This window comes from Pogoniulus pusillus, chromosome 13 (genome assembly GCF_015220805.1).
Source record: "Pogoniulus pusillus isolate bPogPus1 chromosome 13, bPogPus1.pri, whole genome shotgun sequence".
Taxonomy (NCBI): Eukaryota; Metazoa; Chordata; class Aves; order Piciformes; family Lybiidae; genus Pogoniulus; species Pogoniulus pusillus.
In genome coordinates this window covers 8832833-8855556 of record NC_087276.1, presented here as the reverse complement: position 1 = coordinate 8855556, position 22724 = coordinate 8832833, and the positions used below count along the sequence as shown (strand labels likewise).

General features: G+C 48.1%; 1 protein-coding gene across 2 annotated transcripts in view; it reads right to left on the bottom strand.

Moving 5' to 3' along the window:
* Window positions 1–16635: 16635 nt before the first annotated feature.
* MB21D2 (Mab-21 domain containing 2) overlaps window positions 16636–22724 on the bottom strand; it is a 68103-nt gene continuing 62014 nt past the window's right edge. For both annotated transcript variants that reach the window (XM_064152917.1, XM_064152918.1), the window contains exon 2: window positions 16636–18815. In XM_064152917.1, coding sequence (XP_064008987.1) covers window positions 17551–18815 — 1265 coding nt within the window. In that variant the 3' untranslated portion in view covers window positions 16636–17550. The remainder of the gene's footprint in view (window positions 18816–22724) is intronic.

The window sequence follows — 22724 nt, the reverse complement described above, 5'->3', positions numbered from 1 at the left end:
CAGGAGATTGCAGTTTCCAAGCCAGTGGCAGTGGGGCACTAGTGGAGGTGTATTTATTTAAACGCATTACAGCTATGGTCACAAGCAGGGAGTTCCAAGGACCACAGATGCACGAGGGAGCAATCACTCATTAGTTCAGCCTGATCCTAGCCTTGCAATCTCCATCCTGATTAAATTACTGAGGGTAGGATTATCAGCAAGATAATCAGATGCAGTGCCTAATCTGGATAACTCAGTATTACTGGGCCTCACAACAGAGGATTTCACTGGTCACCCCACCAGGGCATTCCAGAGCATTGCATCTCACTCCCAGCATTTAAAGCATCCAGGAGACTTGTGCAGAAGGCACGACTAAGGAACATGCTCTTCATTTCAGTCAAGTGCAAGAGTTTGCTTAACAGCTGTGGCTCTGAGAGCTCCTAGATCCAGCACAACTAGGACTTCAGAGCAACCATTTATCTGACCAGCTCAATGCCTATTTAGAGGGTTCAGAATCCACACTTTTGGTTCTTTAACAAGGCCTCAAGATCTTCACCTGTCTATCAGGAGCAGGTAGCCACAGCTTCATTTGTCTCCATGGAATGGCATTGGTCAAATTGCTTTTTTGTGGTTCTGGATGCCTCCCTCGACCCTCCTTCAAGCTTTCTATTGCCTTAGCCTTTCCAAACAATGTATGGTGCCATGAGGCCTCCTGAGATCTCAGGTACAGAGACAGGATCAGGAATTAAACATTAATTTACACTTGGAGGACTTCAACAACCCAACAAAAGAATTCTAAAATGCCTTGCCTATCACCTTCGTGTAATTGCTCACCTTCACTCCTGCTTCCTCTCAGCTAAGACCTTCCACGTTTCTACAAGTTTGGCATGGTGGAACAGAAGGTAAGAGCTCAGTGCTGCTCTGAAAAGAGGGTCTAGCTTTGGGAATCTGAGCCTTGGCTAGCTGCTGCACTGCACAGCAAGTGGAGTTCTGTTCAGCAACAAAATGGCCTGGATAGGACCCAAAGACAGAAAATACACCAGATCTTTCACCAAGCCTCCATTGTTCCCAGACAGCATGAGAGGGTATTTTAAAATCACAGCCTGAACCCCTGTTCTTCTCAAAAAGATGAATCACTTAGAGGCTTTCATCACCTATCAGAGTCCCTGGTGGCCTCTGCCTGCCCTCCCATGAAGAGTTTGATCTCCTTTTAGGAAGAAGATAAAGCTGTCCTTGAGTAAAGCTGCTTTTCAGTGAAGCATCGTGCTGGTTTTGTGAGAGCAGACACCCCTAGGTGTTCCCCTCAAACAGGTATCTACCAATAGTTGCATCTCAGATTTTTTTTTCCCCCGAGCAGCTCACAGAAAACAGACTGCAGGCATCTAACTTCTGTTTGAAGGGCACATCAGAAATGTGATTCACACAAAAGAGATGCCTAGATTACATTCCTGATGCTGTATAACTGCGTGGGTCCAGCTTATCTCCAACTGCAAGGGTAAACAGGGAGAAGAGGGCTGAGACGGAACAAGTTAAGCTGAGAACAGATGAAAACACTGCTGGCTGTTAGCAGCTCACACTCACTGCCAATAGCCAGGCAGTGCAATGCTATCTTTCTGCATCCTGAAAAATCTCAGAGGTAAAAGGGCACTGTCATTTCAGGAATATAAATGGCTGCATGAAATGATCTTATCTCCCACCAGAGATGATGTCTCGTTACTGAGGATAATCAAATTCTTCAGCAATTAAGAAAATCCACAAGATCTGGAGCACTGCTGCTGATTTAGCCCATTTCCATATGGAAATCAACAGGCCTCATTCACTAAACACCACAGCTGGGAAACAGGAACAACAGCTGGCTGAGCCAGAGACTGGGAAGTGAGCACGTTTATAGGCTATTCATCATGCACTGATACACACCAGGTAAAACACGAGCAGACAAAGAAACAACATTCCCATTCAACTTTCAGATTCACCCAGAACTTGGAATCCAGAAGAGACAAACTCCTGTTCTACCAACTCTGATAGAAACTAGCAGGAGAAATGCTCACAAGGGAGATTAAAAGTTCACCAAAAAATGTCTAGAGGCAGCTGTTAGAGCCTCATAGGAAGGAGGGGGCAGATGAAAGAGGACAGTGGCTTTTCTTTTCATACCCTGTCACTCAACTTTGAAGTTGAGAGCTCTGACTTCAGCCCATTTCCACAGATGGCTCCAATTAGGCTCTGCAGAGTACAGACAATGTAACTACCACTTGTGGCCTAGAGACCTGCCTGAAAGAGTCTCTTACTCCAGGACCCACAGAACCAGTTTCTCCAGCACTTGGTGGATTTACACTGCTGGGGGTTTGTTTGCATTCTCAGTAAGTCAGTTGCCCACTAGGAAGCTCTCCCTTTGGCTGGCACACCCAAGACAGCTCACATGAAAGCTCCACTAAAGAATTAGGCAGCAACTCCTCTCATCTCCATCTTTAGGCCAGAGGAGATCACAGCCCTTAGCTACGCTCATAGGTGAGCACATCTCTAACAAGATAGAAATTGTGGTCTGAGCAATGCTTCTTCTCAAAGGTGGGGTAGAAACTATGGTTTAAGCCATACTCCTTCTCAAAAGCAGGACATGGCTTTTCCAGGCTACACTTCTTGCTTTAGAAAAGTAGAGGCATGAGGTGGTGTAGCATGACAAGGAATGACAGCTTCTAGAACACAAAAAGTCAAGCTCAGGCTGCACTGGGTAAGCACTTACTGGTGGTGGTACACTGGAGTGCTCCAGCAGGCCCATGTATCTCCTGTGTTGGGGGTCCCAGAGCTGGACACCATCCTCCAGATGAGGTCTCACTAGAGAGAATAGAGGGGCAGAACCACCTCTCCTGACTTGTTGGCCACACTTCTTCTGAGGCAGCCCAGGCTGCCACTGGCCTTCTGTGCTGCAAGCTTGCATTGTTGGCTCTTGTGCAGTTTCTCATCCATGAGCACCCCACAGTCCTTTCTGCAGGGCTGCTCTCAATGTCATCATCTCCCAGCCTGTAGTGATACCAAAGCTTGCCCCAACCTAGGTGCAGACCCTTGAACTTTGCCTTATTGAACCCCATGAGATTCTCCTCAGCCCATCTCTCCAGTCTTCCAGATCCTTCTGGATGGCATCCATCCTTCTGGATGGCATCCATCCTTCAGTCTTCTCAACCACATCATTCATCTTGGATATGTCCCTTCTCTACAACCTGACCACAAACCTCCCCATAGGTGAATGTGTGCAGGTACTGCTGGCTAAGGCAGTCTCACCACACAAGGAACCAACAGATTCAGACAGCTTGAGACCAGCATTATTTCCAAGGCTCCTTCTAATCCAGATGAAGCACTTCTCTCCTGCCCAGCTCTTCCCAACCCAAACTCCTCCAGACAGCACATCTGCAAAGCAGCTACATTAACAACTTCTCTTTGCAGGACATTTTCTGCTTCAAATGCCTAGGACTTTGCCTTGGGCTCTCTAGGCACCCCAGCTCCTGGCACACACAGGTAAACCCTTTCACCTGGCTTAGTGCTCAAGCTTCTTTGCAGGTTTGCAGTTATCTCTAAATGATAAAAAATGGAAAGGTGAGTGCATACATCACCCAGAATAAGGGATCCCCTTTTCTACCATGTCACAGCTCAGGATGCAGCTCAGTCCTTACCACAGAGTCTGCCTGAAGTTCCTCAGGAGCCAGACACAGCATACACAGCCTCTTCTTTATGCACAGATTTATACTAGTCCCAAATAAAAGCTCACTTCTCAGTCCACTGCTGACCTGCCTCTCATTGCAGTTACAAACTAATCACCCCTCTGAGCACAGAAACCTATCAGCATGACCTTCCCAGCAGCTACCTTCGTTTCTTTGCAACCTTGCTCTGCCAAATCCTTGCTAGCTCACATGCTGCTGTGCTGGGATGCTGCAGCACCCAGCCTTGCTGAGCAGTCAGTTAGCTGTGCTGGGGCCAGATGGTGAGCACCAATCTTCCCAGGCACAGCAAGGGCCAGGTGTGCCACCAAGGTCAGGGTTACTGTGCAGAAAGAAATTAGAAAACTAAGGGCTTTTTCTTCTCCTGTTCCACTTTTCTTTGTGTTAGCGAGGAGGTCAGTATTGCTATGAAGCTCTGTCACCACTGCAATTAGTCCAGCTTGCAGATGGAATAAGAAAGGGGATCCCAGACCCTCAGGGCCTGCCTGTCACAACGGTGGTCTCCCTTCATGTATCAGCTGTGTGTTCAGAACAAATGAATTGGCTTTTAGCATGAGCAAATTCCAGGTCCAGCCATTAGCATTCCTGAGGATATGCAGCTCTTGCCAATCTGGTGTGAGCAGCAGGTGCTCAGCTGCCTGGGCAATCAGGTCCAGCTTCAGGTGAATGGCTGTTTAATGGATAACAATGCTGGGGAGAGCTTCGAGGTGCTGAGGAGCCACACAGAAGGATGTGACACCCACGCCCTAGTTCTGCCTGGGACCTGAGTTAGTGACATGTGCACCTGCTTTGGTCCACATATTGGTGGGCACTAAGCAGATAAGGGAGGCAGATTCCAGCTAGCTGTACCTTGACATGCTCAGAGATAGTCCAGGATAGCTCCCCTGTCCTCAAGTCTGTTGGCAATGCGCTTTTGTCCCCAAAAGAGAGGTGCTGCTCTCTTCTTAACGTTGCCTGGTGCAACCTTCTGTAGTTTCAGCAACTGTTCTCTTGTAAGACGTGCAAACCACAGGAAAGCAAGAGGAAATATTGGGAATCATTTAGCAAATAGATCAGTCAATCTTGTTTCTTTGCTCATTTGAGCAGGCGTGCTCTCTGGTGAGCGGTAACGTTTGCATAAGGAACATTAGAGCTGCACTTAGCAGTTGCCCAGTATCGATTGCTACCGTTCAAGCACGGCTCTAATACATGTCAGCAGGCATAAGCTGGGAGGCAACTATGTCCCCTCTGGGAGCAATGATGTATTAGCACTCTCTTCACATGAACCTGGAGAAATCCTGCATATATATTTAACAGAAATCCCTGCCTCTAACTGACTGCAGAGGCATTTCAGTGGTGGCAGAATAATAATCTCCATGTCACCAGACTGAAAATCAGGCACTAGGAGTGAGTTAAGCATAGCAAAGATTGTTCTACAAATGCATTAATTTGTGTTGCTAATTCTAACCTCGAGCCACTGCCTTTGTCTTTTGAATTCAGGCTGGAGAAGGTGGGCTTTTGCTCAAGTCCTGTATGTAAAGCTGAGAACAGCAGCTAGCTTGGGTACTGGTAGATAGTAGCAGTGTGCCCAGGCGGGCAGAAGATCCAATGGCATCCTGGCCTGCATCAGGAACAGTGTGGCCAGGAGGACAAGGGAGGTTATTCTGCCCCTGAACTCAGCACTGCTCAGGCCACACCTTGAGTACTGTGTCCAGATCTGGGCTCCGCAATTCAAGAGAGATGTTGAGATACTGGAACATGTCCAGAGAAGGGCAATGAAGCTGATAAGCCCTGTGAGGAGAGGCTGAGGGAGCTGGGGGTGATTAGCTTAGAGAAGAGGAGGCTCAGGGCAGACCTCATTGCTGTCTACAACTACCTGAAGGGAGGCTGTAGCCAGGTGGGGTTGGCCTCTTTGGCCAGGCAAGCAGCAACGGAACAAGAGGACACAGTCTCAAGTTGTGCCACGGGAAGTCTAGGCTGGATGTTAGGAGGAAGTTCTTCACACAGAGTGATTGGCATTGGAATGGGCTGCCCAGGGAGGTGGTGGAGTTGCCATCCCTGGAGGTGTTCAAGCAAAGCCTGGCTGAGGCACTTAGTGCCATGGTCTGGTTGACTGGCTAGGGCTGGGTGCTAGGTTGGACTGGCTGATGCTGGAGGTCTCTTCCAACGTGGTCAATTCTGTGATTCTGTGGTTCTATAATTCTTCCTCATCCTCACCCTGACCCTTCAAATAATGTTTTATCTTGCCAAGCATGCAAAGGGACAAAGCCGCTGGCAAACAGCACCTGAAGGTTACTTCCCATAAGAGTTGGGAGGCTGCAATTATACTGTGAGACATTATTTAGCTTTCTAAGCAAAGTGTGCATTTCCACACTGGCAAATGCTATGCAGCTGAGAGATAGCTGAGCTGGCTCTGAAAGAGCTCTTCCCAGAAAGAGAAGCTTTATGTGGTCTAATCAGTGCCATGAAGGAAAAAGCAAATAATTTTGTGTGCAGAGCTGCCTGGCCTGCAAGCCCTGGGTGGTGCAGGGCCATCAGTCATCAGTAAAGACTCAGGGCTTACTTCCAAGCCAGGCACAGGGTGCTGGGAGGGGGAGAGGGGCAAGATGCATCCCTTCTCTGGCTGGCGATGGCCCTCAGCTCCTGGTCAGGGCTCTTTACAGAACCATTGAGGCTGGAATAGACCTCTGAGATCATCAAGTCCAACCTCTGACCTAACATCATCACATCAGTTAACCTATGCCACCAAGTGCCACATCCAATCTTTTCTTAAACACCTCCAGGGATGGTGACTCCACCACCTCCCTGGGCAGTCCATTTCAGTGCCTAATCACCTTTCCATGAGGACTTGCTTCCTAATATCCAACCTAAACCTCCCCTGGTGCAGCTTCAGACAATGCTCTCTTGTCCTGTCACTAGCTGCCTGGGAGCAGAGCCCACCCCCACCTTATTACAACTTCCTCCTATGTAGTTGTAGAGAGTGATAAGGTCCTCTCTAAGTGTCCTCCAGGCTGAACCCCCCCAGCTTTGGATTCACATTCCTTAGGCACTCGGCAAGCAAAGTGCTCAGTGACAGAGTGGTAACTACTGAAAGAGAAATGGTATTTGGATCTGAAGGACCTTTTTGCAGCCAGGTCAGAGTAGTACACATGATCACACATGGAGCCAGCCAGCCACTGCCACCATTCTGTTATCTGACAATGGCACCACACCACTAAATGGGTGTCTGAGGGATCTGGTCAATGCCAGCAAGCAAGAAGCGCATTACTCAGAGGTGTAAATTCCCAGTGCCTTTGCCCTCAGACACACATGGTTCATTCACACAGCTCTTTCTGCTGAATTAACCCCACTCCCAGTCAACCAGAGCAGATATTCAAGACCTTCCCAGCTTTGTGCAAAGAGAGCTGTAGCTCTTCAGGGGAAATGCAGTTGTGTAGCTGCATCTTGCGTTGGAGGCTCCACAGCTGGACACAGTACTCCAGGTGGAGCCCCACAAGAGCAGATCTGAGGGGGAGAATCACCTCCCTCAACCTGCTGGCCACAACTCTTTTGATGCAGATGAGGATGTGTTTTGCCTTCTGGGCTGCAAGTGCAGGTTGCAGGCTCACATTGATCTTATCATCATCCAGCATGCCCAGCTCCTCCTCCTCAGGACTGCTCTCTACCATTCTCCAGCCAGCATGTATTTGTGCTCAGGATTGCTTCGACCTAGGCACAGAATCTTGCACTTGGCTTTGTTGAACTCCACGAGGCAGGCATTGGCACAACTCTCAAGGTTCCTCTGGATGGCATCCAGTGCCTCCAGTGTGCTGACACAGCTTGGTGTCACTGGCATGTTTGCTGGGGAGTCACTCAGCCCGACTGTCCATGTCACCAGCAATGGTGTTAAACAGCACTGGCCACAGTGCTGACCCCTGAGGCACACCACTTGTCACTGGTCTCCACTTAGACATCGAGCTAATGATGCTCACTCTTTCAGCACAATCATCAAGCCAATTGCTCATCCACCACACAGGGCAGCCATCAAATCCACATCTTTACAATTTGGAGACCAGGATGTCATGAGGCACAGTGTCAAATGCTTTGCACAAGCTCAGGCAGATGACATCAATTTCTCTTCCATTGTCCATCAATGCTATTGCCCCATCACAGAGGGCCACTGGATTTATCAGGCATGATTTGCCCTTGGTAAAGCCATGCTGGCTGCCACTACTCATCTCCTCATTTTTCATGTGCCTTAGTTTCCAGGAGGATCTGCTCCATGATTTTGCTGGGCACACAAATGAGACTGACTGGCCTGGAGTTTCCTTGGCCTTCCTTTTATCCCTTTCTGAAAGTGGAAGTTGTGTTCCTCTTTTTCCAGTTAGTAGGAGCTACACCAGACTGCCAAATGAGACAGAAAGCAGCTTGGTAACTTCATCTGCCAGTTTCCTCAGGACATGCAGACGGATCCTGTCATGTCTCATGGATTCATGCACCTTCATATTCTTTAGGATTCTTTTCACTCTAGGTTCTGACCTGCATGCAAGAGATACTGCTTTTTGGGTGGGTTTTGTTGTTTAGGGTTGTAAAGGGTTAACTCTCCTGGGGGGTGGTCTTGACCTTGGCCCCAGGTCCTCCCAACTCCTCCTTGGGGATGGGTCTGAACCTGACCCCAGGTGTAGTGGTTAGCCTGCTCCCACTTCTTGTCTAGCTCCCTATAAAAACAAAGGAACTTCATGTTTCTTTCTCTCTTTCTCCTCCCTGGCTGCTAGCAGCACCCTTGTTCCTGCTGCTGTTCCTGTTTTGCCACATGGTCATCCCACCACATGGAGGACACCCCTTTCCTGAAGATCCATCTCCATCCATTGCCATCAGTCTGCTTCTATATACATTTTTGTATCTTATTTTCCCTTCCCTCTACCTCTTTGTAACTCCCCTACCTTAAAAACCTTTTATTTACCGTTAGAGTTGTTTCTTTTAACTTCCACATTGAAGCAGAGCTATTTATTTGGGTGTGGAGTTTTACCCTCTTCTTCTCTACACCCAATTCCTTTCTTTCCAAAAGGGGGAGGGGAGAGGAGAGGGGAAGGCATCCTATTATTGTCTTGGCTCTGTTAGCTATATTTGAAGTCTCTGGGGAATTTAAACTAGTACCAAGACAAGGATTTCCCACCCTCACCCCCTACACACACCTTTACTTCTGGAGCCGTTATTCAGCACTGCCTGTCACACTCAGCTCTGGCTGTATTCAGTCACTTCACCTGCAGGTGCCTGTGTTCAGATCCAGCAGCACCCCCTGAAGAGCCCACAGCTTGCTCACACTTACACTGCTGCCACACCTTGCAGCCTCGCTGCAGCCCTCCACACAGTCACAGCGCTGAGTTTCCACTTGCTCAATAGGCTGGAAAGCTGCTAGGCTGGAAGATTCACTCAGCTTTCTCCATAGGCTGCTTTTACTTGCAAGAGCAGGATTTCTGTGCGTGCCTGGCCAGCACGACCCAGCAGCCTTAGGTAGTGCTGCATACCAGGACAAGCCAGGGCCTCTGAATTATTTATTCCAACTCACATGAACTTGCATTTCTCTTCCTTTTTTTGCACAGTCACCATGATGCTTGCTGCTCCAGGAGTAAGCTGGAGAGACAGATGACACACAGGATGAGGTTGCTCTAGGTGATGATAACAGAATATGACAAGGCAGAAATCCAGCTCCTTTCAACAGGATTTTAGTTTAGTCCATTACTATTGAGCAGAACACCTCCAGAGAGTTCATTTCAAGACACTTTAGTAGAGAGGAGCATGGGGCAGGCTGGGGACAATGGAGAAGCAGTCTAGAGGAGCCAATTGAACAGCACTCCCATGCCTCCTGCTGGGCTGGGTTTCACATTCTGCCTTAAGTGGGTTTTGATGGCAAAGAGAGCCATGCCTTGGGAAAGAACAAGGCAGTACAAGCTTTGTACTACTGACCTGGTAACACATCTCTCAGTGGACTTATCAGTCCTTAGTCACAACAGGCTCCTGGGCTTCAGGACTATTGAGTTATTAGAGTTTCCTTTAACTTATGGCCTGATGTTGTTGGTTTTGTTTTCCTGGAAGCTTTCTGCAATGGACTTCCCACCACCATTCTCTCCACTTTAATTAGTAGCAGAGCTGAAGTCTGTGCAATCAGTTCAAGTATTCAGTGAGGTAACATCTACATCACAGCAGTCCAGGAGTTAAAAGGCATTTGCCAAGCCCAGGTTTGCCTCCAGTGTTAACAGAACAAGGCAATGAACACAGCATGGTGTGCATGAACCCAGACCAGTCAGAACCACTAGCAAATAGAGGGAACTTCTGAGGGAAGCAAAAAGAAGGGTGCACCTTTGGGGTCTTTTTTCTTTTCTCTTTTATAAGGTACTAAGAAGTGTGGGGCTGGAGGTGGACTAAATGCTCTCTGGAGCCTCAACACCAAAGCCAGCAGTGTCACTGTGAAGTGGATCCAGTGTATCGATAAGCAGTAGTTGGGAAAGACTTTGAGAGGCCTCACATGGACAAACACAGCTGAACTCAGGCACTGGATTCTGTGGGAGGTAGAGTGGGAATGTCCTTCACAGAGACATTGTTACTGACTCTTGCACCTCGCCACCCCAACCCTTCTGCATTAGTTTACATGGCTGCAAAGGTGGTGTAAGGCACAGTAAGGAGCCCTGCAGGCACTGAGTGCTTCCCTAAGCAGAGAGACACAGGGCTCACTGCAGGCTATCCCTGAGAGCCATCCTTGCCAGGTAAGATCCAGCCTGCCTTCCAGACAGCTCCACCAACTGTATCTGGTCAAAGAAGCTGCAACCAGTTGCTGTGCCTATGGTGGTGGTGGTGCAGAAATTGGGGATCAGAGTGAGTGGACTTCCACTACTTCTCTGCTGTCCTTGCCAGGGCAGTCCTGAGACAGTCCTGGTCTTTGTATCAGATGATGGCAGGAGCCTGAAGAGCACCAGCACCTCTCAGGGACAGCATCTGCCATGTGCTGCTCTTGAGCTCTTAGACACAAGGGTGCCTCTGTGGCAGCGCTGGTCATGGAGTCTGCTCCTGGGCACTGCACAAGTCATAGCACTACTGTTCTGCAGGAAGGATTTCCTCCTTCACGCTGTTTCAGATCAGTCAGGTGGAGTTACTTCTTTATGTGACAGTTGTAGGAGGCTGTCCCTAAGCCCACTGTCCTCTGTGGCTGCAGACCTGGCCTGTAGCCTGCAAACATGACCAGCTCAACCTGCTTGGAGACCACTGACTTCAGACAGGAGCAGACTTACCCTGCAAGGGATGCTGAAGGCTGGAAAGGGCAGCTGGCTACTGTGCACAGAAGCACACTGGCCTTTGTTCTGATCAACTGAGGTCCTCAGAGTGGTGATTGAGATGCTGTGTGCAAGCCCTGGCACACAAGAGGCAGGAGGTGAACACAAGGTCGCTAGCCCTTCACAAACAAAGCTCATTCCTGTCTTCCCAGAGTTCTGATATGAATTGGCCAAACAGATCATAAAAACCTCTCTCAATTCCACCAATGTCATGATAAGGCATAAAGCAACAGGGAACCCTGCAGACAAAGCCAGTAGTGAATGAAGTGTCTAACATCCTAAGCCAAAGCTATGATTTGTACCTACTGAAGTGGACAAAAGTACCTCAATCTCTCTTTTCTCCACCTCCCTAAAAGAACACTAAAACAAAGGGGTCAGTGGGATTAAGAATCAGGGAGAAAAGTGGGAGCTTGGGTACAATTTTCACTTTGGACCAAAGGTTGCTGGACTTCAGAATCACATATCATGTCTTCTCTGTGCCTAGTAAGGCATCAGCCATATCTTCCTGACACAAAATCAGAGAAAGAAAGGCCAAGCCACTTTAAAGGGAGCCTGATGCCCCTCGTATGCACCACATCTGTCTGCCTGGCAAATCAGGCTGTCTGGAGACAAAAAAAAAGAGTGTGTTCCTCTACCACAGGAGGTCAGTAAGATAAAAATAACCCCCCAAGTGTTTGTGTGGAATCACAGTGCTGAGCCAGGGTCAGTGATAACAGGAAAACACAAGAGTTCCTCAAAGCAGCCCTAAAATAATGGATTCTAAATGGGCAAAGAGGGAGGAGAAGGGATGAAGGGCTCTTTTATCACGATTCTAAAAGCATTCAGAGGGAAAAAACTGGGATCCAAGTGACAGTTCCCAAAAACAAAAATGTGCTAAATACACTGCTGAATTTCCCTAAGCACAAAGCACATCAGCAAGAGTCCCTCAGCCAGCAACTTCTTCATATCTGTGATTTCTTTTCTCCCCACCTCCCCTTGGTGGTTATTTGCCTTTCTGGAGAGCTTAATCAGGAGCTATTAGAGACACACACTCTATCTTTAAGCTGTATAATGTTAAAAGTGCATTAGCTCACCCCAAGCAAGGCTGGCAGGAGGGAGATGATGTACTTGCTGAAGTTGAATGAGCTTATTTGTATGCTGAATATTTCTAATCACTGAGCAATGCCATAAGAAGCTAAACATTACTGCCTTCAGCAGCCCACTGACCTTCCCAGCACAGGTGCCTTGAGGGAGGTTCTCCCCCCACTCTACTCTGCCCTGCTGAGACCTCACTTGGAATATTGTGTTCAGTTTTGGGCTCCCCAGTTCAGGAGGAGAGAGTCCAAGGGAGGGCTATGAAGATGATGCACAAAGGAAACCTCCTCCATTCTTAGCCAAGCAGCCATCCCCTCACCAATTACAGAATCACAGAACCACAGAATATTAGAGGTTGGAAGGGACCTCCAGAGATCACTGAGTCCAATCCCCTTGCTAAAAGCAGGATCCTCTAGGGCAGTCCACACAAGAATGCATCCAGGTGGGCTTTGGAAGTCTCCATAGGAGACGACTCCACAACCTCTCTGGGCAGCCTGCTCCAGGCCTCTGTCACCCTCACTCTAAAGAAGTTTCTCCTCATGTTGAGGTGAAACCTTCTCTGTTCCAGTTTGTAGCCATTGCTCCTTGTCCTATTGCTGCAGACCACTGAAAAGAGATTGGCCCCAGCCACCTGACACTCACCCCTCAGATACTTGCACACATTGATCAGATCTCCTCTCAGCTTTCTCTCCTCTCCAGGCTAAAGAGCCCCAGTGCTCTCAGCCTCTCTTCATAGGGAAGATACTCATCCCTTAATTATCCTCATGGCTCTCCACTGGACTCTCTCCACCAGGTCCTTGTCTCTCTTGAATTGTCCCAGTCATTTTGCAACATCTTCCACCAACAGGGAGAAAGCAGCAGGAAGGCAGCTGATGGGCAAAATCAAAAGCAAACAAGAAAATCTTATGCCCATAGCAGTGGGTGCAGAACCGAAGCTGCCATTGAGACACTGGCTCCCAGCACTCACTGACTTGTCCCCTCTTAGTGCCAGTAGGGAAGGTGACTACATTGGTAATCTAAAGCAAATTGCTTCTTACCCCAGGGCTTGTCAGATTGGCCAAATCTTTAACCCCGTGGGTTTGAGTGCTCTAAAATGCTTGTGTGAAGGACTTCCAAGAACAACAGGAAAAGCACTGAGGTCTCTTTGAAACTTGAAAGGGGCAGTGAAGAATTAATAGGTCATTAGTGTCTAAACATACTCACTGCTTTGAAATCCTGCACATAGACTTGGATATTTTGCAAGTCTGCCCCCAGCATATACTTAAAGACAAAAGGGGGACAAAGGGAGAGGGAGAAACCAGAGCCTTCTGTGTTCTCTAATGTCCAAAGCATGCATCACCACTATTGGCTGGCAACCTGCTTCATTAAGATGAGTTATAATCTAAGGAGAGGAGAAAAACTGGACTGATTCAAAACCTACTTGTGGTGGTAGGCTTGATGGGGCAAACGTGAACTTATCCATGCCCAGACATGTTCCCCTGTCCCCCCTCCTCCTGTGCTGGGGAAGCAACCTTGGGAGGGGAGGGTGAAAGCCCTAGCTTCACCTAATCTGGTGAGGCCTGGCAATGTGCCATTCCAATTGGCTAACCTACGTCCAGTGCCCCACTAGTCACAGGCTGGATAATGATAAAAGGAATAAGCAGGTAGCATGGGGGCTGCTGCCACCTCATTTTGCATCCCAAATTTGCCTGGAGAGCTTACCAGGAACGGGAACGGGCTCCAAATGCCTGCACACAGCCACCTTGCGTAGCCTCCAGCGTGACTCTGTGCTGAGACTGCACCTCACGAGACATCCTGCCTGCCCCCGAAAGTCTTCCTGCTAAGAGTATGAGTCCTGGAGATACACAGATAATCCAGAGCAGCCAGGAGACAAGGTCAGAGACTGTCTGCCTCTTTTCCCCAGAAGCCTGGGAAGAAACAAGTCTCAGTGGCCAATCAGATGGAGTTCCACCTGCTTTGGCTACTGTTTGATTTATAATTTTGTAAATACTTAATAGCCTCTTCCAGTACCATATTTACATTTGCCACTTTAAGAAATAAGTGCTCTGGTTTTGCCTGTGCCCTGAGTGTCTAAATTTCCAAGCTGTGCATTTTTTGAGCCTGTGAATATGTTTTCTGATGAGTTTTAATGTTAATAATCAGTTTTCGTAGTTATTAACAATCATCACCTGGAGGATCATAGAATCAACCAGGTTGGAAGAGACCTCCAAGATCATCCAGTCCAACCTAGCACCCAGCCCTAGCCAGTCAACTAGACCATGGCATTAAGTGCCTCAGCCAGGCTTTGCTTGAACACCTCCAGGGACGGTGCCTCCACCACCTCCCTGGGCAGCCCATTCCAATGCCAATCACTCTCTCTGTGCAGAATTTCCTCCCAACATCCAGCCTAGACCTCCCCCAGCACAACTTGAGGCTGTGTCCCCTTGTTCTATTGCTGGTTGCCTGGGAGAAGAGACCAACCCCACCTGGCTACAATGCCCCTTCAGGTAGTTGTAGACAGCAATAAGGTCACCCCTGAGCCTCCTCTTCTCCAGGCTAAACAACCCCAGCTCCCTCAGCCTCTCCTCATAGGGTTTGTGTTCCAGGCCCCTCACCAGCTTTGTTGCCCTTCACTGGACATGCTCCAGCACCTCAACATCTTTCTTGAATTGAAGGGACCAGAACTGGACACAGTACTCAAGGTGTGGCCTGACCAGTGCTGAGTACAGGGGAAGAATAACCTCCCTCAAAATTAACCCAGATTATGCATTTTGCTTAATCCTTCACACTACTGGAGATTAGGATTCTGCCTTCTTGGCAGGCAGACAGACTGCCCAGGGCAAAGGATATAAGGTTCTCTCAGACTTACCTGGGAAACTGCTTTCTAGTCCAGCAAAAAGCCAAGCCTCCTGTTCCCTGCAAGAAAAGCCAAACAACCCCTAAATCACCACCCACACACAGAGAGAGATTTTCCTCGTAATGCAAGAAGAACAAGAGAGTACTTTTCAAAATGTTGGGTTTTTTTTAATTAAAACAACAACCAAAAAAAAAAGAAGATAAAAAAAAAAGGAGCACACATCAGAGCTTGACATGGGCTAGCCAAGCTGCTGGGCATCAGGACATGGAGCTGGCAGGAGGAAGGCTGTGTTTCTGCATACCTCAGGAACGCCTGCCAGGCTCCCGCTGCTTGGTTCTGGGCAGATCTCTCTCTTGTGGTGATGGCAAACTTCATCCTGCAGATTGTTTGTTTGTTTGCTTTTCCCCAACAGACAGAAGTTCTGGAGACTGTGGAAAAGATAATTTCAATGAAACTGCACTTTCCAAGCACTTCTGGAGGAGAGTCCCAGTTGTTTCTCCTGCCTCTCCCAGCAGGTTACACAGGATCAAGTGAGACTCATCTTTGGCAACAGCAACACTGGTAGGACCCAGTTCTGCTTCTGCTGAAGTCTATACATGTCCTTCCCTGGACCATAAATGCAGCTGCACCAGGTTTCATGATCACCAGCCAGTTGTGCTTTCAAGTTAAATCCTCATACACTCCATCTAGTCAACAATTTCTGGGAGCTTCTTCAGGCTCATGTAATTGCGTACCAGGAAATTCAGCCAAACGTGAACATCTTGGCTTATGACAATGGGGTGAGGCTTTTCAGTACGCCCAAGAGATGGAGGAGCCAAAGTTTTAAGCCATGACTTGAGCACTAGATCAGCTGTTGAACCCTCCCAGCTATCTAACAAAGCAGTTTCCAAAGCTGCTGGTGCGTTGCTCCACCAGCCTGGTTTCTGTATAGGAAAGGCTGGGCTGAAAAAAAGGACACATATTTCCTACAGCGTTTTTAGCTGTTAGAATTTGCTAGATATGTGCCTCGTTTCTTTGTCAAATGTTCAAAAAATACTTCAACCTGCTCTAATAATCAATCACATTTTAAAACATGCATCAAGTTTGGATCAGAACAGCTTCTCTGGGATAACCAGTAAGCCCAAATTGCTGATTTAAGGCCTAAATATCAGTCACTGGCCAGCCAGCCACAAAAAGCCACTCTATCCTGGAACTCTTGGAATTCTTTTTGGCTCTGACTAACCCTTGCTACCACACATCTTATCCTACACACAAAAGGGAGGCTACTGCTGCGCCACGAGCTTACATACAGACGCCACTTCTGCACTCGTGGGACCAAAGGAAGGTTTCACACGTCCCAGGGTGAGTCAGAAAGTCCACAGGAGCCAAGGGAATGGCAACTGCCAGAAAGGATCAGGCCTAACACATGCAGTACAGAAGCAAGGCAGCTTCTTTGTTGGAGGTCTGGCTGATTCACTTTGCACATACCACCGCTTTAGCATTACATCCTTATCTAATGGTAAACCTGCTTCAACAACATGCAATACATATTAATGCAATATGCACTGCAGCACATAATATGCATCCAAAGGAATATGCCAATGCAAACATCTGACTTCTCACACAGAGCAGGGCTAACAAGGAAGAGCCTGCCACAAAAGACAATCAAGGAATCACCTGAAACCATGACAGCCAAGGGGCCTCAAAGCAAATCTGCAATACTGAGACCTAAGAGCAGGTGCTAATTTGCAAAAGAAACACAAAAGAGTGGGACTTGAGGTAATGGCAGAGATTTCATTAGTGCAATTAACATTTATAATGGTATGTTCTTTAATAGAATTTAAATAAGGCTTTGAATAATTACACACACTAAAACTAACATTCCATAACCTTATTCCACATGGAAAAGCAGCAGAAACAACCCTCTGGACTGTACAAGGTCCGATTATGAACAATTACATTCAAAAAGTAGATCCAAAACAGAAACAATTCTTTCCTCTAAAAGCTGCATCATCAGCTTCAGAGTCAGCTTTCTCCCCTAATGTGAGAACTGTGAAGAAGAGCTGAACTGGGCTTCAGCCCAGCAGATTTGGCCTCATCAAATTACCAGCAATGTTTTCCAACCCAGAGTCTCTCCTCATTTCTTTAGGGTGATGGAAGCTCTTGGAAAAAGAAGTGAATTTCCAAAGGAATGGAAGGTGAATTGTCCCTTCCCCAGGCCCAATAATGTACCTAAATTATGGAAACTTGGGGGGGGCTGGGGGGAAGTACATTACACTGTGTCATGGGTGTTTATGGTGCATGTTCTCCTTTAGAAACCACTTACAGACAACAGGGCTGGGAGGGTGAAAAAAAAAAAAAACCCAAACACCAAAAATCAAAGCAGCATGTGAAATAGTAATAGTCTGTCTCAAAATCTGCACTGTCCTGCAGAACCAGGAATTATAAATTTATTCAGATTGCTCTCAGCAGATCCAATCTACGCTGGATATGTTAAAAAAGAAAAGACCCAAGAGAGTAGGTCATCGAGGAAAACCAAAGGGGGAAAAAACAAACAACTCACCTGCACACTGCAAGAGCTAAAAAAAAACACACCAGGAAAAAGAAAAGCATCCCAAAGAAACGCTTAAAAAAAAGAAAAACAAACCAGGAGAAAAGCAAAGCATCCCAAAGAAACACCGCTGAAGGCTCAGAAGAATTTGTCATCGATTCTGAAGTGAGGCCTCGTGACATCGTCTGGGTTGATGAAGACGGAGATGGACTTGCCAGGGTTCTCAGTCACTAGCTGCTGCAGCTTTTTGGCTAGGCGGTCGTCAGGCTGGTTGGCGTCGCCGCCGTCCGACTGCGGCGAGGGGATGCTGGTGGTGCTGCCGCGCCGCTGCAGCTCCAGCGTCAGCCGGTTGGCCGCCTTCACGTGTTCGATGGCAGTTCGGAGGTGCTCGGCGGGGTCCGAGCGCACCGACGACAGCTTCCGCGCGTGCAGCATGACCGTCTCTTCAGAGAGGTGCTCCAGCATATTGCACTGGGGGATGAAATAGTTAGGGCACATCTTGTTGACCAAGCAGTGCTGGAGATCGTCGATGAGCCCCAGGAGGAAATGGGCCGCATAATCCTCCTGGGCCAAGTAGCTGGCCGGGAGCCTGTCGCAAGCCCAAAGCATCATGCTGCGCAAGTGATATGGGCTAATGGCTTTGGGGCGGGACAGCAGTTTGATGATGATAGCCTTGCAGGCCTGATAGGCTTGCATGAGGCTGCTGGAGATGCACTTTTTCAGCTGCACTTCACTTCTGGCAAATGACAGCCTCCATTCATTGTCCTTCTTCCCCTTGTAGGAACACGCAGGCACTAAATAAAACCCACTTATGACTTCCTCCTCTGTGATCTTCCCATCCCAGAAGTGGTTCTCCATCAGCCAGCTCTGGGCCACAGCTGGCCAGCCTTTGAAGGACACCACAGGGACAATGTCATACAGCATGCGGCTGCTGCCCACTCCTAAAATGATGGATATGATAGTCCCATTTTTTTCTACCTTCTCCACCTTTGGCATCCCTCGCTGGGGCTTTTTCTGGATCTCAGAAAGGACAATGCTAATAGAGTCATAGAACCAGTCTGCCACTTTGGTGGGAGAGAAGAAGTAATTGGTAGCTCCATTGATATGGTCCACGATCGTGCAGCAGTCCTTCCATTTGCTGATAGTTCCTTCATCAAACAGACGCAGGCTCAGCCAGGAGTGGCACAAGGCCGAGTGGCGCATGTCCAGCGTCACCGGCTGGTTGCGGTCGTGCAGCTTCAGCGCTGGAACAAGCAAGGTGAAGTCCATGTCGTAGTCTGTGCCCCGTGCATAAACGTTCAGCTCATCCAGGTCAATGTCCACCACACCTTCCCGCACGCCACCTGAAAGCAGCAGGTACTCATTGGCTACAGGCAGCTTCTGGTCAAGCTTCTGAACCATGCCTGCAAAAGAGAGAAAGAGAAACCTTTTCAGGAGGGGGTAAGCAGACCTGGTAGACAGGAATTAAGCAGAATTAAACCCCATCCGATATCCAGTAGGACAAAAAGCAACCAGAGGGATCCATCCCTGTTTGTGTGACACAAATAATACACCATGAACGACCTGTTCTAGTGGCAGGTGTCTCTGTCTATGGCAGAGGGTTGGAACTGGATGAGCTTTGAGGTCACTTCCAACCTAAACCATTCTATCATCAAGCCAGCATCCAATGCCATCTGACTCAGGGCAGGGCCTTCCCTGCACTTCCAGGAATGGGTGAAGTCCATCCTACATATCACGCCGGGAGCAACAGAAGTAAGCAGAAGCCTCTGGTAAAACACAGCTAAGCTACTTTCATGACTAAATTTAATTTCTCAAACACCTCCTAAACTCTTTCTGTCACCATATTGTCGCTCATTTCCATGCTGTCCAAATGCTTCCCCAGCACTTCAAAAGGAAAAGGGAATACTAATTAACTCACTCTTCTGATTTTCTCTAAAGGAAAAAAGCTGGACTGGCATCAAGGGGTTGGTTTGTGTGTCAGTGGATGAACAGCTAAAAATGCTAGTTCCAGCAGGTTGGATTTTACAGTTTGCTTTATATTCACTGATGAGCAAAGCAACACGAACCAAGGCAATACCTCCCCTTATGGAGGAATGGAGACAAGTTACATCATTAGGCAATTACAGAAGCCAGCTCTGAAATGTGTTTTTCAAGCTGTAGTGATGGCATCACACCATAAAATATCTGATCACCTCCCTGGAGCATAGGCACAAAGAGAGATTTCTATTTTCAACACCCAAAGCAGACAGCTCCCTTCACCCCACGCTGCCTGTGCCAGGTGTTCAAGGCCAGTTAGTCACTGGGCGTTCTATACATATCCCTGTGGTCACAGAACACCACCAGCAGACTGAGAAGAGACTCTGCACAGCAGCTGAGGTATCAGCACCTCATTAGGTGCTCAAATTTGGCTCAAAACTGAGCTCTGCACTTTGCCTGCTTTATAGTCTGCTTCTGCTGTCTGGGCTGTTTTACTCCTAGTGGTTAGTGCTGGTCTTGTGGTTAATGCTCTCAATTCCTTCCCAGCCTCGGGTCAGACAATACACCTAGGCCACATGGGAACTGAGGTCAGTGACTGAATGGAGACGCTGAACCTCTTAAAAGCACTTCAGAAGGGATGTATGATTGTTTCTTACAAGCACAAATGTGTTGGGTCTTGTTAGCACAAATTACTTTAACTTTCCAAAAGCCCCATGGTTTGTTTAAACCAGCAGCGGTCAAACACAGATCTTCCATTACAAGGAAGTTAGTCTTGGTGAGACAACAGTGGGAATAACTACCCAGAGGCATGACAAGGTGAGCCAGAAAGCTGCCAATCACACTCTCATCCCAGGGACCAAAGACAGACAGTCTAGAAGTAGGTTTTTCATGCTCACTAACACAAGTGATCAGCAGTAGAGCCTGAGCACCCATCCCGGGGTAGCCCCAGGTACTGCAGAGCCTTTCCCAAGTCGGTGCATCCCCATGGGACTACAGGCACTGCCTGAACTGAACAGGTCTCTCTAGGAGAGCGCAGCAGCACCTCAACGTGCTGAGCACTGCAGTAGGCCAAGGGGCACTGCAGTGCTTTCAGAGACTCCCCTGTCTTTTCCTGCGTGCTAGGACACAGACAAGGAAACTACTGATACACGCAGAGATAAGCAATGACCAGAGCAAAACATAAAACTATGCTGGCACTGATTCCATGGGAAGAGCCAAGGAAACTTTAGGAAAAGACTTGTGTGTCAAGAGGAAGGCATCTTGGGGTAATATTCAGGGTACCTCTGTGTGATTCTCCATGTGAAACTCCCTATTAAATACATTTCACCTATTTCATTGCTTCCAACAGCACTAGACTCAGTGCATTCTGCTGCTCTGAGGAGGGATGATTTTCCTGCCAGGCAGGCGTGGACCTAACCCTTTCCTTTTCATGCAGCTCCAGAGGCTGCAAGTGAAGAAAACAGCTCTGGGGGAGCGCTAAGAAATTCTTCCTGCTAAATCCTGAGCTAATCCCATTCTGCAATCCTGCCGTGTGTTGCCCCATTCATCTTTAAAGGGCAACAACCACAAAAAGCTTTTGTCAATCCCAAAAAGCATTTTCTGAGGCTTAAATCTTAAGATTTAAGAGAGCTACGTTACCCTGATCTATGGAGCGGCAAAGGGGCTTCTCATTTCCTGAGGCAAAGTGAGCAGCAGCACTTCCACTGTACCTAGATGAAGATTTCTAATGGGTACCTACACTGATGTGACTTCTGGAGACACTACTGACACACTGCTTCCAAATCCTGTCCTCAAACCAATGCAAGAAGCCTTAGTGCTTTACAGCCCAGTGGTAAGTTGAGTCCAAGACCCACAAAGTAGAGCCTGGGTCAATCATATCATAAGGACAGGGAGCAGTTGCTTTGTTTCAAGCATGAAAGTCAGTACTGACCCTTACTTGGGGGCAGCACTGCTGTTCAGGGTCCTGATGGCCAATTCTGCATCCACACCGACTGAAAATTTTCCACTCAGGACTGTGATCTGCAGCATCTACCATACAGATCTGCAGCTGTTCCTGAGAGAGGCCAACAGAATGCAGCGATCCTACAGAGGAAAACGTTCAAATCTACAAAAAAATAGTCTGAAACTTTCAGGATGAAGATAGTCCTGTGAATCAGAACTACAGAACATTAGAGGTTGGAAGGCACTTTGAGAGATCATCGAGTCCAACCCCCCTATCAAAGCAGGATCCTCTAAGGTAGGTCACACAGGAATGCATCCAGGTGGGTTTTGAAAGGCTTCACAGGAGGAGACTCCACAACCTCTCTGGGCAGCCTGTTCCAGGGCTCTGTTACCCTCACTCTAAAGAAGTTTCTCCTCTGTTTCAGTTTGTATCCATTGCTCCTTGGCTTATTGCTGCAGACCACTGAAAATAGATTGACCCCAGGCACTTGACACCCACCCCTCAGATATTTATAGACATTGATCAGATTCCCTCTTAGCTTTCTCCAGGCTAAACAGCCACAAGTCTCTTAGTCCATAGGGGAGATGCTCAAGTCTCCTAATTATCCTTATGGCTCTCCATTGGACTCTCTCTAGCAGGTCCCTGTCTCTCTTGAACTAGGAAGCCCAAAATTGAACACAGTATTCCAGGTGTGGTCTCACCAGGGCAGAGCAGAAGGGAAGAAGAACCTCCTAGACCTGCTGTGAAGTTCTGCAGTGTGCCCTTTGCACCAGAACATCTCTCCTACGGTACAGCCAGAGCCTGCAACTGAAAATCATGTCATTCTTCTAAAAGGTAGATTCCCCACTCCCCTGGAATCTGCTGTGGGATGAGTTGCTCTCCTTGTCCTTATATGGGAGCAATAGAGTCCACAGTCTGACCCCACTCCATCAGCATCAAGTGGGACTTAAGGCCTGCTTTCTAAATGTCCCCTGCTCATCTAACTGGAAACTAACAGTGACCACATATGATCAACCTCCCAGGGCAGACAAAAGCAGGAGCCACTCCTGCAGTGTTAGTTCTGTAGCACACTGCAGCACTCCTGCCTTCACTAACACAAAGCAAAGCTGGCTCTGGACAAAGCCTGCACAGCATGCTCTACTGCCAGGGAGGTTACAAAATGCCCGCTAGCAAAGAGGAGGCTTCTGCTCCTGGTGGGCAGGGAGAATGTCACAGTCACAGAATGTCAGGGGCTGGAAGGGACCTCGAAAGCTCATCCACTCCAACCCCCCTGACAGAGCAGGATCACTCAGAGCAGATCACACAGGAACACACCCAGGTGGGTTTTGAATATCTCCAGAGAAGGAGACTCCACACCCCCTTGGGCAGCCTGTTCCAGTCTTCTGTCACCCTT